At 39.8% G+C, this 13,903-nt stretch overlaps 1 protein-coding gene and 1 long non-coding RNA gene across 2 annotated transcripts; both read right to left on the reverse strand.

Annotated features, from left to right (window-relative positions):
* Positions 1 to 8,530: 8,530 nt before the first annotated feature.
* LOC147521877 (uncharacterized) lies at positions 8,531 to 10,293 on the reverse strand. The gene is made up of 2 exons (XR_015194635.1): positions 10,171 to 10,293; positions 8,531 to 8,816 (listed from the first exon to the last, which is right to left on the reverse strand). It is a non-coding gene; the product is annotated as an uncharacterized LOC147521877 (long non-coding RNA).
* A 1,208-nt stretch (positions 10,294 to 11,501) lies between these two features.
* LOC147521878 (uncharacterized) lies at positions 11,502 to 11,999 on the reverse strand. Its single transcript, XM_086566561.1, has one exon. The coding sequence runs from the start codon at positions 11,997 to 11,999 to the stop codon at positions 11,502 to 11,504; it is 498 nt and encodes a 165-aa protein (XP_086422687.1).
* Positions 12,000 to 13,903: the final 1,904 nt, after the last annotated feature.

Genomic DNA, 13,903 nt, shown 5'->3' on the forward strand with positions numbered 1-13,903 from the left:
TCCATTTTCTTGTAGTGTGAATGACGAAGATTGAATAACTCTTTGTAATTTGTAGGATGCAACACTCCAAATTCTTTTAGATGATAGCGAGTGCCATGAAATGGAGCAATAAAAGTTGGTGCATTGGCATAGCTCGCATCCACCAAATAATATTTACCTACATTGCAAATTAAATAAAATTAGGTTACAAATAGTATACAAAACACCCTAGAAAGATTTAAGAAACTCTTAGTTTATTACTAGAAATATTTTCCAAAATAGGTCTATGCACCTACAACGACAACATGGCAACTTGATGAAGCTATAACTTTCCCTACATTCATCCAAATGACACATGACTTGATTCTTTAGAAACTAGGATATGTACACTTATTTTTTCATATTGAACACAAAATCTCAATGCCAGCCTATCTAGAAGTAAATATAGCACAAACTTGGTAAAAATCATGATTTCTACAGACTAGAAATCAGACCGACTATCTTCCGGATAGCACATGTCTTTCCATATATGTCCAAAAGCTATGAGGCCTTTTGCGTTGAAAAGAAGACTCACAGACCTTACTTTTATATGTTTTACAAAAAATCTAACTCTTATGCTAACTATACCAAAAACAGGGCTCGAATACAGTGTGTAGAAACTGTATTCTGACGCAATATTTTTCTGCGAACCAAATTTCAAGACACCATAACTATCTCCACATGCCTCAGAACGGGATGAGGCCAATTGGATTAGAAAGAAGACACACAAAACTTACATTTTCATGTTTTATCAAAAACTTAAATCTCAACTTAATCATGTGAAATCGTGGATCCAATCCAGTGCACACAACCTGAGTTCTGCAGTCAGAAAATTCTGACAGCCTAAGTTCTCGAGTCCATAACTCTCTCCTCACAAATCCAAAAGGACTGTGGTTTGCTGTATTGGATAGAGGACTCAATAAAGTTTCATTCAGAGTTGGATTTGGTAAAAAACATTAAGTATTCAATTTTAGATGGAATTTCAAATATCACCGCAGATACAATATTATAGCTAAAGCAAACATCAAGTTTGTTATACAAAACAAATGGATGCAACAGGCCATCATTAGCTAACTTGTCACACCTCATTCACCCTAAGTAAGGCATATGGTCACTTATACATAGAGCATACTAGACTACTAGAGTAATAAGTTGTTCACTGGGCACCTTTTGGAAGAACTCACACCTTAGTTCATGGGAACCTTGAACTAATCTGATAAACGGTCTTCATCAGTGTAATAGTTTTGGTTGGACATAGTAACTCATAAGAGGGAATTGAACTAACCAGTATGTCATACTAATATATTACCTACAAGCCCACAAAATATGGAAATCGTCCCTCAGCTCCTTTTCCTCTTCAATTATTACTCTCTAGTTGAGTACTCCTTTTCCTAAAAGCCTATGGAGCTCTAATCGATTGACTCGCACAAACAATAGCATATACATTTTCCAAACTCCAAAGGCTAGATTGATGACTTGTGCCAACCACATACATATTTTTTCAAAGGCTATAATTTTTTTTACTACGTTATAAAATGCAATTTTGTCTTGCAAACTACTGAAACTAGTTACTTAGTTAGTTAGAAACCATTTTGCATAACAAATTGCCCAAACTTTTAACAAAAGAATAGAACGTACAATAACTGCAGTAAAGTGATGGATTTCAGGGGGTAAATTTGTGTTTTCAATTTACCAACATTCCTAAATTTTGAAACCCTTTTACATTGTTCAAACTCACACTTCCATTACCAATGTTCCTGAAATATAAAAGTAAGAGAGAGAAGAAATACCTGAGTTTGGATCAAAAGACGTTAAGGTAGAGAGATCAATGAATAAAAATGGTGGGAGCAAGAGCAGGTTGTTTCTTCACTTCTCTTTCGCGGTCATTTTTTTTTTCTTCTCGTGGTCTAGATAGTGCACTCTAACCCATGTACAGGTTGGCCCATACATGCTTCCAAACAGGGCCTGCCGAATAAGCTGTCTCTACGTATCCTACACGTGTCAAGTTAGCCGAATAAGATGTCTATCACTTCCCAATTTGTCTCCGTTAAAAAAACTGGGCAAAAAAAATCTCAGCTTCCCCCGCCTAAAAAAACCAGTGTTTTAAAAAACGCTAGGCGGTAGTCGGGCGGTGGGAGAGCGCCTAGTGCCTAGGCCTTCTCCCTAGACGGCTAGTGTTTTTTTCCTAATATATATAGTAATATACACATATACTAAAGAAATAAAGAAAATCATTTACCATAATTCAAAAAATAAACACAAACAAAAATACTTATTACAAAAATGTGTAATAGTTGAAGAATATTGACTTCATATAAAAACATACTCTTTGTTACAAAGGACATAATTTACAAAAAAGTATTTTAAACTCATTTAAATCTTAAGCCTATCTTTATTTTTCCATTTAAAAAAAAAAAAAAAAAAAAAAAAAACCACCTAAAGCCCGCACCTTAACTGTTTTTTAAACGACTAGGGCCTAAAGAAGTTGACACCGCCTAAGCCTAGAGAAGCCAGGACGCCTGAACCGATTTTTAGAACAAAGGAAAAAAAACACCTAACTTTTTCTCGCATAGTTATCGATCGGCCCTTTTGATCGACCCGATAAAAGAACTGGTCACTGGATCACCGGTTCGACCAGTGGGTCAATACTTAAGTTGAAAATATTATATAATTCACTTAGTATATACATTTTCACAACTTCATTAGTGGCCCAGGTGGTCTTAGAGCCATTTCATTTTCCAATAAACCAAGGTTTGAGTCTATACAAATTATGTTTTTCAAAATTAAAATGTTTCTTTACTAGTTTACTATTAAATGTTATTTATATTTCTTATATAGTTAATAACTAGTAAGAAAAGCTGTTGTGGTATAATGGTAGAGATCCTAGCTTGTTTAATAGCCACCAAAGGTTCGAGTCTTAGTACTAACAAATTAAAATTTTATAATTTCTAAAGTTAGTTATGGACCAGCCGCCGGGCCAGGCCAGGTCTGATAACACTTTTCTGCTTTACTTCTCTCTCTTTCACATCTCAAAAAAGTTATATTACAAATTAAAGGGTTGTCTTAGTTTCATCTGGTATTTTCGGTGTTTGCAGTAAGTCGACTTCAGTGCAATTGATTTTTGGTACATGTCTAGAGTTCAGGGGAAAAAAAAGGGCTACTTAGCCAATTGTTTTACTGATGCTCAAGGTATATCCCTTCTACTATCCCTTTAATTGTTTGAGGTTCAAAAAAAGGCTACTTAGTAAAAAATAATAATAAATAGCTTTGACAAATTCATTCTATAGGCTGAAATGGATTTGTTCTTGGTAATATCGTCGTTAGACAACTATTAGGTTCTTTTCTTGCAGTTTAACTGATATAATCTTTAAGTCATATTGTTGTAACGGGTTTTAGCCAATAAAAAATTAAAAAAAGATATGTTTAAGTCATTCTGATTTTTCTTTCAAAACTCAACCGATCTAATAAAGGCAAGTTTTGAATCTGGAAGTGTATTTGAGATAGGGGGTGCAAACTAATAGGTTCGGCTTCGGATAGGGCTGTATAAGAATCCAAATCGGAATCCGACGGATGAACAACAATAGTATCTGAATCCGAATCCGATGTTCAAATCAGATATCGAATAATATCCGATCCAATCAAATATATCACAAAAACTCAAAATAAGATTAAAATTAATAAAACTCCAAAGTCAGATCTGTCTATTCATTCAAATAAGGAAACTAAATTATTAACAGCACAAGAACAATTACCACCTCCACTTTCAGCAAGTAGTAACAATTACCATATTCAATAACAATTACTAAATTATTATTGAATATGCTGATCGATGGTGGTGGTATCCTAGTTTTATTTTAAAAACATTTGGAAGGATTCATCATTGAACTAGATCCAGACTTGTTTGTTCGATCTTGTTCTTGTTACTAATAGGTTGAGAATTTGATAGAGGAAGAAGAGGTAGGTGTATTTGATTTGATTCATAATTTTTTAAAATCCACTAGTAAACAAATACTTCAGAAGAACAAACCATTTGACACCTTCATTTTCAGACTTGAGATAGTCCCTACCTATACCATGAATGAGTTTTGTGCTAAACCTATATCCTCATTGTTTACATGCTTTCCTTCTACAACTTATCCATATCCACCATATCTTCCACAACCATTCACTTTTCCACACTTATTCACTAGGCCACCCTCTCGTTCAAAAATGAAAAAGAAGGTGAATGCTAGGTTACGTTATAGGTCTATCCGACTTCGCTGTCATTTCACTAGGTTGCGTCATAGTAAATCTTGGTGCTTGATTGTGCTTGGATATGTTTTCTGTGATATTTATTTATGGAATGATCCTCAACTATTTCGGTTGTTGATATATGATAAACTGCATGTTCATACATATGTTTAGATAAAGTCTCGAGTATTTGACTATAAACGACTCAACTTTTGTGTTGGTGCATTTTCTTTCATTTCCATATATTGGTGAGTGCACCATTAAGGTAACCGGGCCCTCCCTATGGAGTGTGTGGCTGTAAGTACCGGATCCTAAGTTCACGTTTAACATAATTCACGTTTTCCACTCTTGCATGTTTTCTTGGATTTTTGAGTCATGTTTCTCTATGGGGTGAATTATGTCCTTATTCATTATTGTTTTTCCTTATAAAAATAAAAAATATTAAATAATAAACATAGTAATCTAGGAAGTATCGAATCGACTTTAAAAGACCTATTTTAAAACAAATTTTCTAAACTCATTTGTAAAAAATTTGTTTGGGGGTAAGTGTTAGTGTTCCCGCCCTAGAATGTTTTATGTCCCATTAGAGTTGCTTAGGCCGTTTAATTATATTTTTGATTCGGGTTGACATAATCTATGAATTTAGAGTTCATTCGTTAAGCATAACGCGTCGTCATGCACGCGACTTTGAGGCGTTTTCCACTATCTTATATGTCATCCACGGTCGGAATAGAGTGTTTTATGGATCATTGGATTGGAAATTCTCTCCTGATCATTTCTATATCTCATTCGCAAAAAAATCGACTGGTAACGGCGGCAATATTAGTTTGAAGTTGTTCTTGTATCGAAAAATTCGGATTGGGCTTGGGCCCAACCAGCGTCAAACGGCCGCTGCATACCTTTACCTTCGCACAAACAGTCGCGTTCTCCACTTCCAAACCGCCATTAACGACCAAAAACCTTCAAATCCAAACCTAAAAAAATTAAATTAAAAGAAAACTAAATTAACCCACGCCCACTGTTCAAATCAACTTCCAATATAATCTAAATCTTTCCACCACCACCTCCACCAATTTAAATCATCAAAACCACCGGAAATAAAAAAAATGAATCTAGCCGATCCACCACCGCGACCACCACCATTGTTGTTCCAGTGAGGTTGTTCCTCATTGCTTCCTACACCTTACAAAAACCCCAAATTAGTTTAAACTCCAATGGCTCAACAACGCCGAATTTTGCGAAAGAGCATTTATCGGGCGACAACTTTGCTTACATTTTATGGTGACGAAATGATTAGTAGAGACTTGGAATAGCTTGTGGTACTCGACCCGAAGCCTTTTACCACGAAGACTTAGTCCGACGGTTTTACAACACGCAGGAGTTGGAGGGAGTAAATTTTGTTATGGTGGCGAAGGGGAGGAAGGAAGTAACTCACTGGGTTGTTGGTTGAGATTCTAGGCATTCCGCCTAGAATCCATCTGATGCCATGTTACGAGAGTCCCAATATAATGGGGTCGAGCGTTGATGAACGTGATGATTACGAAGGGAACTACAATGCGAGCTTCGCATTGTGTTTTGCCGCATCCCGGGAACCAACCACCGGTGCCGCTCGATGGATTGGGTCGAACGCCCTAGGGAAGGAGAAGGTCGGCGACATCGGTCCGAATCGCCTCCACATTTTATGGATACTCCAGAGCGTAAGTCACGAAGTTCTGTATCTTGGAGTTTTTGCTTAACATGATTAGGGGAGTAGAGAAGTCTATTGCACCTCTCCCTGTTTTGATAACCAAGATCATGCTGAAGTTGAGAGTAGCTCCGGCGTCTGATAGGATTTACCTCACCCTACACCGAAATCCTCGTATCTATAAGGATTGTGTCCAACAAGTTTGGAGGTTGCCTGAGGATAGGGTAGAGGACGAGGAGGATGGTGGAAATGAGAATGACTCAGAGGATGAGGAGGACTTGACTTGTTTTGATGCTGATGCCTTGGAGAGGTGTTGGTCAGATGCAGAACGCATGGCCGTGATTCATCGTGGCATGCGTTCACTCAACACTATCTGTGAAGACCTCCGGACTCGACAGGCTACTATCCACCATAACTTCGAGATCCGTACCCAGCGAGAGGATGAGCGGTGGGAACAGATGAGGACTGAGCTAGAAGCTCAACGCCAGTTCCGGGCCGATATGCTTGCACGCTTCCCACCTCACGGGGATTCTCCTTCTGAGGACACATCATCGAGGCACGAGCGTCGTCACCGAAAGACGAATGGTGCTAGCCCATCGGGAGCTCAGGAGCCATCTCCAGAGCGTGTGCCCTCCGCTACCAGTATCGATGTGTTTAGGGATAGTATAGCTTGATGATTTTTATTTGTAGTTTTATTATTGTTAGTTATTTTAATGTAAGTTTTAATTCCGTAATTTGAATTTTGTAGTGAAATGTACTTCGAATGAAAATTTTAATATAATGCGGTTATTTTCATTGTGTGTGGTTGTTTAATATTGATCCCACCTTCCCAAATTGTTTGGGGGTGGTGTTATCTATTCCAGCATGAGTTTTATATGACCTTCGTTTTTAGAAGATATTTTGGAGTCAGGGTGAGAATATGGCCGATTAGGCATATCTATGAATAAATATTGGTTAGGATGAAATCTCGATAAAATAGGTAGGTTCTATCCTAAATTCAACCTAAAAGATACTAGGGTTATTTTAGAATCAAGAATATGAGTTGTTTCCGTTTTCAGGTTTGGAAATTTTAGTATTTCTAAACCGCCGTAAAAAACTTTTTGGCAACTTCCGATCCGTTTTTAGCAACTTAAAACCTATATAAACTTCATTCATTCTACACTCACAACCCACACTACACCTAACTTCCATCACTCACCTTTCACTCCCACGTTTCCCCACGTTTCGGCCTCATTTTTCACGAATCAAGATTCCTCGAGCGACTTTTCGCTGCAGGGAGCGATTTTCTCGCCTCTACTCATTTGTCGAAATTTTGCACTGAGCGCACCCACGCCCAAGGTGAGCGACTTCAGCTAAAACACTGGAACTCAAAATCATCGAGGCACCAAGCTGCCAAGTGGAAGCGCGCTGCATACCGACCTCCGTAAACACAAAATTTCCAGTTTTCATGGTTGTTCCCGGATCATTTGCAGTTGTTCCAGAGCATCGTTTTGAGATGACATGTCCTACAATAATATCGGAACAGTCTTTCGAATCCTAAACACTACTTGTGGTGCTTGGTTTCGCGAGGCGATCACATACGTAGGCTGGGAACCGCTTATGGTAAGACCTGCTGAACTTTATTCTCCAACACTAGCATCTTATTTTTACAATAACTGCATTTTCTTTGAGAGACCAGATGGAGAACAAGTGTTCTCCATCAACATTGATGATGAACCAATGGAAATTACCAGGTTCTTGCTAGCATTTGTTCTTGGACTTGCTATGCCCGGCTGAAATACAAGACCCATGGTGTTATTGGGTAGATAATATGCATGTCTACACTTATGAGTTTTGCATGAGTCAAGTATGGGGCGGGCATTTTCCGTATCGAGGACCAAAGGGAATATAACGTCGCTTTGGTAGCCGCCCATGAACATAGGAACTGTTATGTTTTGGATCATGCTAAACATTTTAGGGGAGTGGCATTTTTCTTCTTCAGGAATGATGCCACTTGCGCCGTCTTCCTTCCTTGCTTTAGCCACGGGACGTATGTGCCATGACCTTCCGAACCTTGATGTCTAGTTTAGCTCGAGCCCATAGCATGAGGCATAAGTACCTTCTTATGCCTGTTCTAATTTCCGTATTATGCTATGTTTCTTTCTTGTTTTTTGTACACGTTTCCGCGGATTGGATTACGGTGCGACACCGCGGCGACCCACCAATAGTATTATTCGATCTTTCCGCGCAATGACTTGGCAAAGGTGGAGGATACAACCTCATCGTGGTTGCACCCTACACCCCGCCGGACCAAGTGGCTTTAATAGGTTAGCAATAATAGATGATAAATGGCGGGAAGCTCGGCAAATTATCATCGCATGGCGACGCGAAGGAACCTCACTTCTTTATAGAAGAAGTGGATGAGGAGGATAATGAATTGTCACGCCCTCTGAGACCCAACACACATCCCAGGGCGTGGAATGAATCTCGAGGCGCACATCTATCCCGATTCTACTGAAATTTCGACGAGTTTCCTTTGTTTGATCGACGTTAAGAAACCCTAAAACCTCGCCATAACTTTTGTCATAAACCTCGTCATAACCCCCGAACACTTCATAATACCCTTCCAACAACCATATATATACAAAATCTCCACCCTATACACCACTGTGATACCCATATACATATCCAAAAGGTTTAAGATTAACTACACTCCGATACATCAAATAAATACATCAAAATGAGCTAGCTCTCAATATATACAGCAAAAGAAGGAACTAGACTATCTCTATACAACCAAAAGTATGAACTTGACTCTGTCCTCGTCAAGCATAAGGAAATCCTCCCAAATCCCCATAACCCTCATCACTAGGGTTAGGAAAAGCCTCCTCTGCAACTGGTTCGTCTGAAATGTTAAGTAGGATGAGCAAACAACTATGCCCAGTAGAAACGCACATAACCAATACATATTCTACTTATAGAAATCATTTGAAACATGCGGTTTTATAATCTGAATCAAAATATCGTGACTATATAAATACATCACTAGCTAGCATAAATCATATCGGCATGCTTCTTTAATATTCAAATATATCTTTCACAACCATCATACAACTATTGTGGCCGCTGCATCCTATTAGAATGGTGAGGGGTACGACCGGTACTCGGCCCGATCCGCGAGGCAATCTCGGTTCAAGACTTCCCGGTGTGAACCATGCGGGTTGTTTTCACGATTTTACCGTGGGAGCTGAAATGCCGTTGTTGTGTTCAGACACACAAAATCCCCAAAGCTTTTAGGGCTCGGGTGGGCCACTGTGACCCGACCCCCCCACACGGGCTGTCACCTAACTTACGGTGGTCAACCGTTCGACGATCGCAGACCGCTTTCGGGATCGACACACATCCGAGTGGACTAAACTCTCACTCCTCCGCGTCTAAACCTCATCGAGGTAGCATGTAACCCCACACAAGCTAATCACCATACAAATGTGACGCATAAGCATGGTTATCTAGAAAAGTAGAAAGGAATTCCCGGACTACATCCGGTGATGCATCCCTTTAAAGGTGGCCCACCACCTCGAAGGTGTACACCACAAGAGGAATCCTAGAGCTTAACCGCCGTCTCGGAAATCGCGACAACGGTTCCTTCTTTATAGGAATTCCGCGGTTCCTTTTCTAAATCCCTAAATGATAAACATAGTAATATCTATATATATATATACTCGTATTACCCGATTGTTTTCAAATACTCTAGTTACATATCTAGTTTTTCTTTTTAAAACCGTTGATTATATAGGTGTGAGTTCTGGATTTCCCATCCTCGAGTAGAACAACCTATGACTCCCAACCGGGCGGTCATAGTAAATAACAACCGATGATTCCCAAACGGCGAATCATCATAAATAACAACACCCATTCCTGAAAAATCGGAACCTCGCCCTAATTACAAACAACGGGTAATTCTTACCGCATTTCAAAATCCATCTCTCTCTCCTTCTTCGAGACAAAGAGGCGAACCTTTCCCAAAACCAGTTTTCACTTGTAACAAAGAAACAATCCCTCACTACCCGATTTTTCAGAAAACCCATTTCACCGCGAAAAGCTATCTATATATATAGTTTATAGCGAGGAAATACAATGCAAAACATGAATATCATATATACATGCATGGTTGATACACAAACTATCTATTTCCAATTTAAGCAATTCAAATCATGCATGAAAATAAGCAGACTATATATTGGGATGTAGGTTCCTACCTTAGCAAGCTCCGTTCTCCTCAAGCCCACTTAACTAAATCAATCCCGCTTAACCCAATCCACTCGAATTCATTCCTATAATAGCATATACAAATACGTCGATTATTAGAATTGATCGAACAACGAGGAATTCTTATCTAGTGTAAGTCGAGAAGAATTCTCGACGTTAAGAATTTGGTTTCGGATAACTTTCCATCTAACTACTTTTATGAGCTCTGTGCCATTTCGCATCAGAACTCGACGGTCTCTACGGGCTATTTCGAGCCACTGCAGGCCCACACGACAACGCCAATTATATCGCGTCCAATAACAATTAAGATTTTTCTCGACTCCGACAACAACAACAAATTCCACTATTCCATTCACATTAAATTCTCGCAATATTTACTGTTGTCTTCCTTATCAATCGTTCATTACTTAATCTACTCTTAAACAATTATAAACTGGCATGAACTGCTCAAAATCGAGTGAATAGCCGAAGATTCTTACCGAATCAGCAACAGAATCGCTCCTAGATTTCTGCTCCATCAAAATCGCTCCACTCTATCTCCACCAACAGCTACTGTGGACATTACAAACATCCCATTTCAATTATATTCCATCCATACCCCCTAATCCATCGAAATTTAGTTTAAATATCTATTTAGGAAGAAATTAAACTTCGTTTTTACCTTGGTATTCGGCGCGATTCCAAGTGATTTGAATCCTCACATTTGGGTTTAAGGTTTCTAAGGTTTGAGTGTGAAGAATTATTGGTTTGGAGTGATGGAATTTGATGAATTTCATTTCTCTCTCCTAGGGTTTCAGTAGGTGCGAAAATTGGGGAAGAAGAAGAGGTGCGATTTTTGCCTGTTTCGCGATTTTGGTTTTTTTTTTCTATTTGGGCCGATATATTTGGGCCCAAGCCCGATCGATTCCAATTAGGCTTAAGGTCCTAATACGCCTAACCACCACTCGTTTGACGTCGCGTCGTAATTATTTTTCCGCCCCCATCTGTTAAATTTAATCTTCTATATTCTATCTCACATGAGGCTACACGATAACCCGCTCATGCGTGTAGAACATTAACTTCGTCACCCCTTTCCGACGCCAAAAACCGCTAACCGGCATTTTGTCAAATTTTTCGTGATATGGTTGCTTACCTAACATGACTTATGAGTGGAGTTAAGTTCCGATAAGTTACGTATGGGTGAAAAATAAACCCCACGACCAATTCTAAGAACGGCCCTAGAGTTGATATGAAATTTACAAAAATACCCTTAATAATAATTCAGGACTTTACATCCTACCCTCCTTAAAAGAAAATTTCGTCCTTGAAATTAAATCATACCTTATTGCTCGAACAATTCTGGATATTGTTGCCTCATATCGGCTTCTTTCTCCCATGTTGCTTCCTCTACATTGTGATTTCTCCATAAGACCTTTACCAATGGAATGACCTTGGACCTCAGTCTCTTCTCTCTCGCATCTAGGTTCTGAACTGGCCCTTCCGGATAGGTAATGTCTTCTTCCAACTCCAACGATTCCAAATCAACAATATGTAGTGGATCCGGCTCATACTTGCGTAGCATCGAGATATGGAACACGTTATGAACACGTGATAGCCTTTCTGGTAGCTCGAGCTTATAAGCTAGCTCAGAGATCTTTTGAATAATCAGGAATGGTCCCACATATCTCGGTGCAAGTTTACCTTTCATCCCGAACCTCTGAATGCCCTTCTTCGGAGATACTTTCAGAAATACTCTGTCGCCTTCATAAAATTCCAAGGGACGTCTACGCCTATCTGCATAGCTTTTCGGCGACTCACGGGCTATGAGCAACCGATTCATTATCACTCTAATCTTCGGTGGTGTCACTAACCATCTCGGCCCCAACATAATACTATCTCGGTTTTAGTCCAACGAGGGTGTTACGCAAGGTCGCCATACAACGCTTCAAATGGAGTTTCTACCATACCAATACTAGATTGGTAACTGTTATTGTAGGCAAACTCAGCCAATGCCAAATGAGTCTTCCAACTACCCCCAAAATCAAGCACGCAAGCCGAAGCATATCCTCTATAATTTGGATGACTCTTTCCGATTGCCCCATCGATTACCGGATGAAATCTTTGTCTTGAATTTCAGTTTGGTCCCCAATTCCCTTTGAAGACTTCTCCAAAATGAGCCGGTAAATTGAGTACCTCTATCTGAAATTATCGATAATGGTGCCCCATGCAACCTCGATTACATCGACATGTAGATTCTACTTAGCTTTTCAGCAGTAAGTAGTCTTAACAGGTATGAAATGGGCGGACTTGGTCGATCTATCCACAATGACCCATATAGAATCCATTCCCTCACGGGGTCCTCGGTAACCGGATACAAAATCCATGGTTATATTCTCCCACTTCCATTCGGAATCTCGGAGGTTTAAAGAAGACCCGGTGGTCTATGGTGTTCGACTTTCACTGTTGGCATGTGGCACATTTCTTCACATATTCCGCAATGTGTCGCTTCATTCCCGCCACCAAAAACGGCCGACGCGGATCTCGTACATTTTGGTACCACCGGGATGAATGGTATACTTCGATCTATGTGCCTCCTTCAAGATACTATTCCATGAGGAGTGATCAAAAGGTACCCAAATTCTTCCTCACGAATCGATGCTTCCGTCTCCGGATTTTTCCCAATCAACATCCTCGGCATTATCCACATATCCTCGGTACCTAGGTCCATCCCTCGATGTATTACGGCATCCACAATCTCTCACGAACCAAGGTGTTTTCTGCCGTCACTGTCATCTGTGCTAAATAACAGCACTTATGAGGATCTCCACCTCCATTTCCCGTGATCTCAAAACCATAAGAAGCAGCAGACTCCAGCAATTGCCACTCCTTCATCATCATCTGAGCACAGACATGTTCTCGCTTCCTACTCAATGCATCTGCAACTACATTTGCTTTACCCGGATGGTATTGCAATGAGAACGTATAGTCCTCCATGTACTCAACCCATCTCCTCTGCCTCATATTCAAATCTTTCTGCGAGAACAAGTACTTGAGACTCTTGTGATCAGAGAATATCTCAAACTTCTCACCATACACATAATGCCTCCATATCTTTAGAGCATGGATAATCGCCGCTAACTCCAAGTCATGAGTAGGATAATTCTTCTCATGGGCATTCAATTGTCTAGACGATACGCTATCACTTGGCCTTCTTGCATTAAGACACATCCTAACCCCGTGTTAGGAGGCTTCAGTATAAATCACATAACTCTTCTCCGGATCTGGAATAGTCAAAAGCGGTATTTTTATCAATCGCGTCTTTAGCTCTTGAAGCTTTCTCGTGCCTCCGTCCATTCAAACTTCACATCCTTCCGTGTCAATCTAGTTAAGGACGCGCTATGCTAGAGAATCCTTCTACAAAACGACGGTAATAATACCGCCAATCCCAAGAAACTTCGATTTCCGTCGGCGACGCCGGTCTCGACCAATTATTCAACTTTTTATCTATCTTTGAACGGTCAACTTTGATTCCATTCTCCGATACAACATGCCCTAAGAACCTCATTTCATTCAACGGAACTCACACTTGCTGAACTTGGCATAAAGGCGATGATCAACTAATGTTTGGAAGACAATCCTCAAGTGTTCCTTGTGTTCAACCCCTAGTCTTGGAATAAATCAAGATGTCATCTATGAATCACGATAACAAATTGATCTAGGTATTTCCACATCACTTTCGGTGCA

The sequence above is a fragment of the Coptis chinensis genome, chromosome 1, assembly GCF_015680905.1.
Source record: "Coptis chinensis isolate HL-2020 chromosome 1, ASM1568090v1, whole genome shotgun sequence".
NCBI classification, from domain to species: Eukaryota; Viridiplantae; Streptophyta; class Magnoliopsida; order Ranunculales; family Ranunculaceae; genus Coptis; species Coptis chinensis.

Excerpts from the sequence above, each read along its gene's own strand:
- LOC147521878 (XM_086566561.1), bottom strand. The coding sequence starts at position 11,999 with ATGAATCGGTTGCTCATAGCCCGTGAGTCGCCGAAAAGCTATGCAGAT.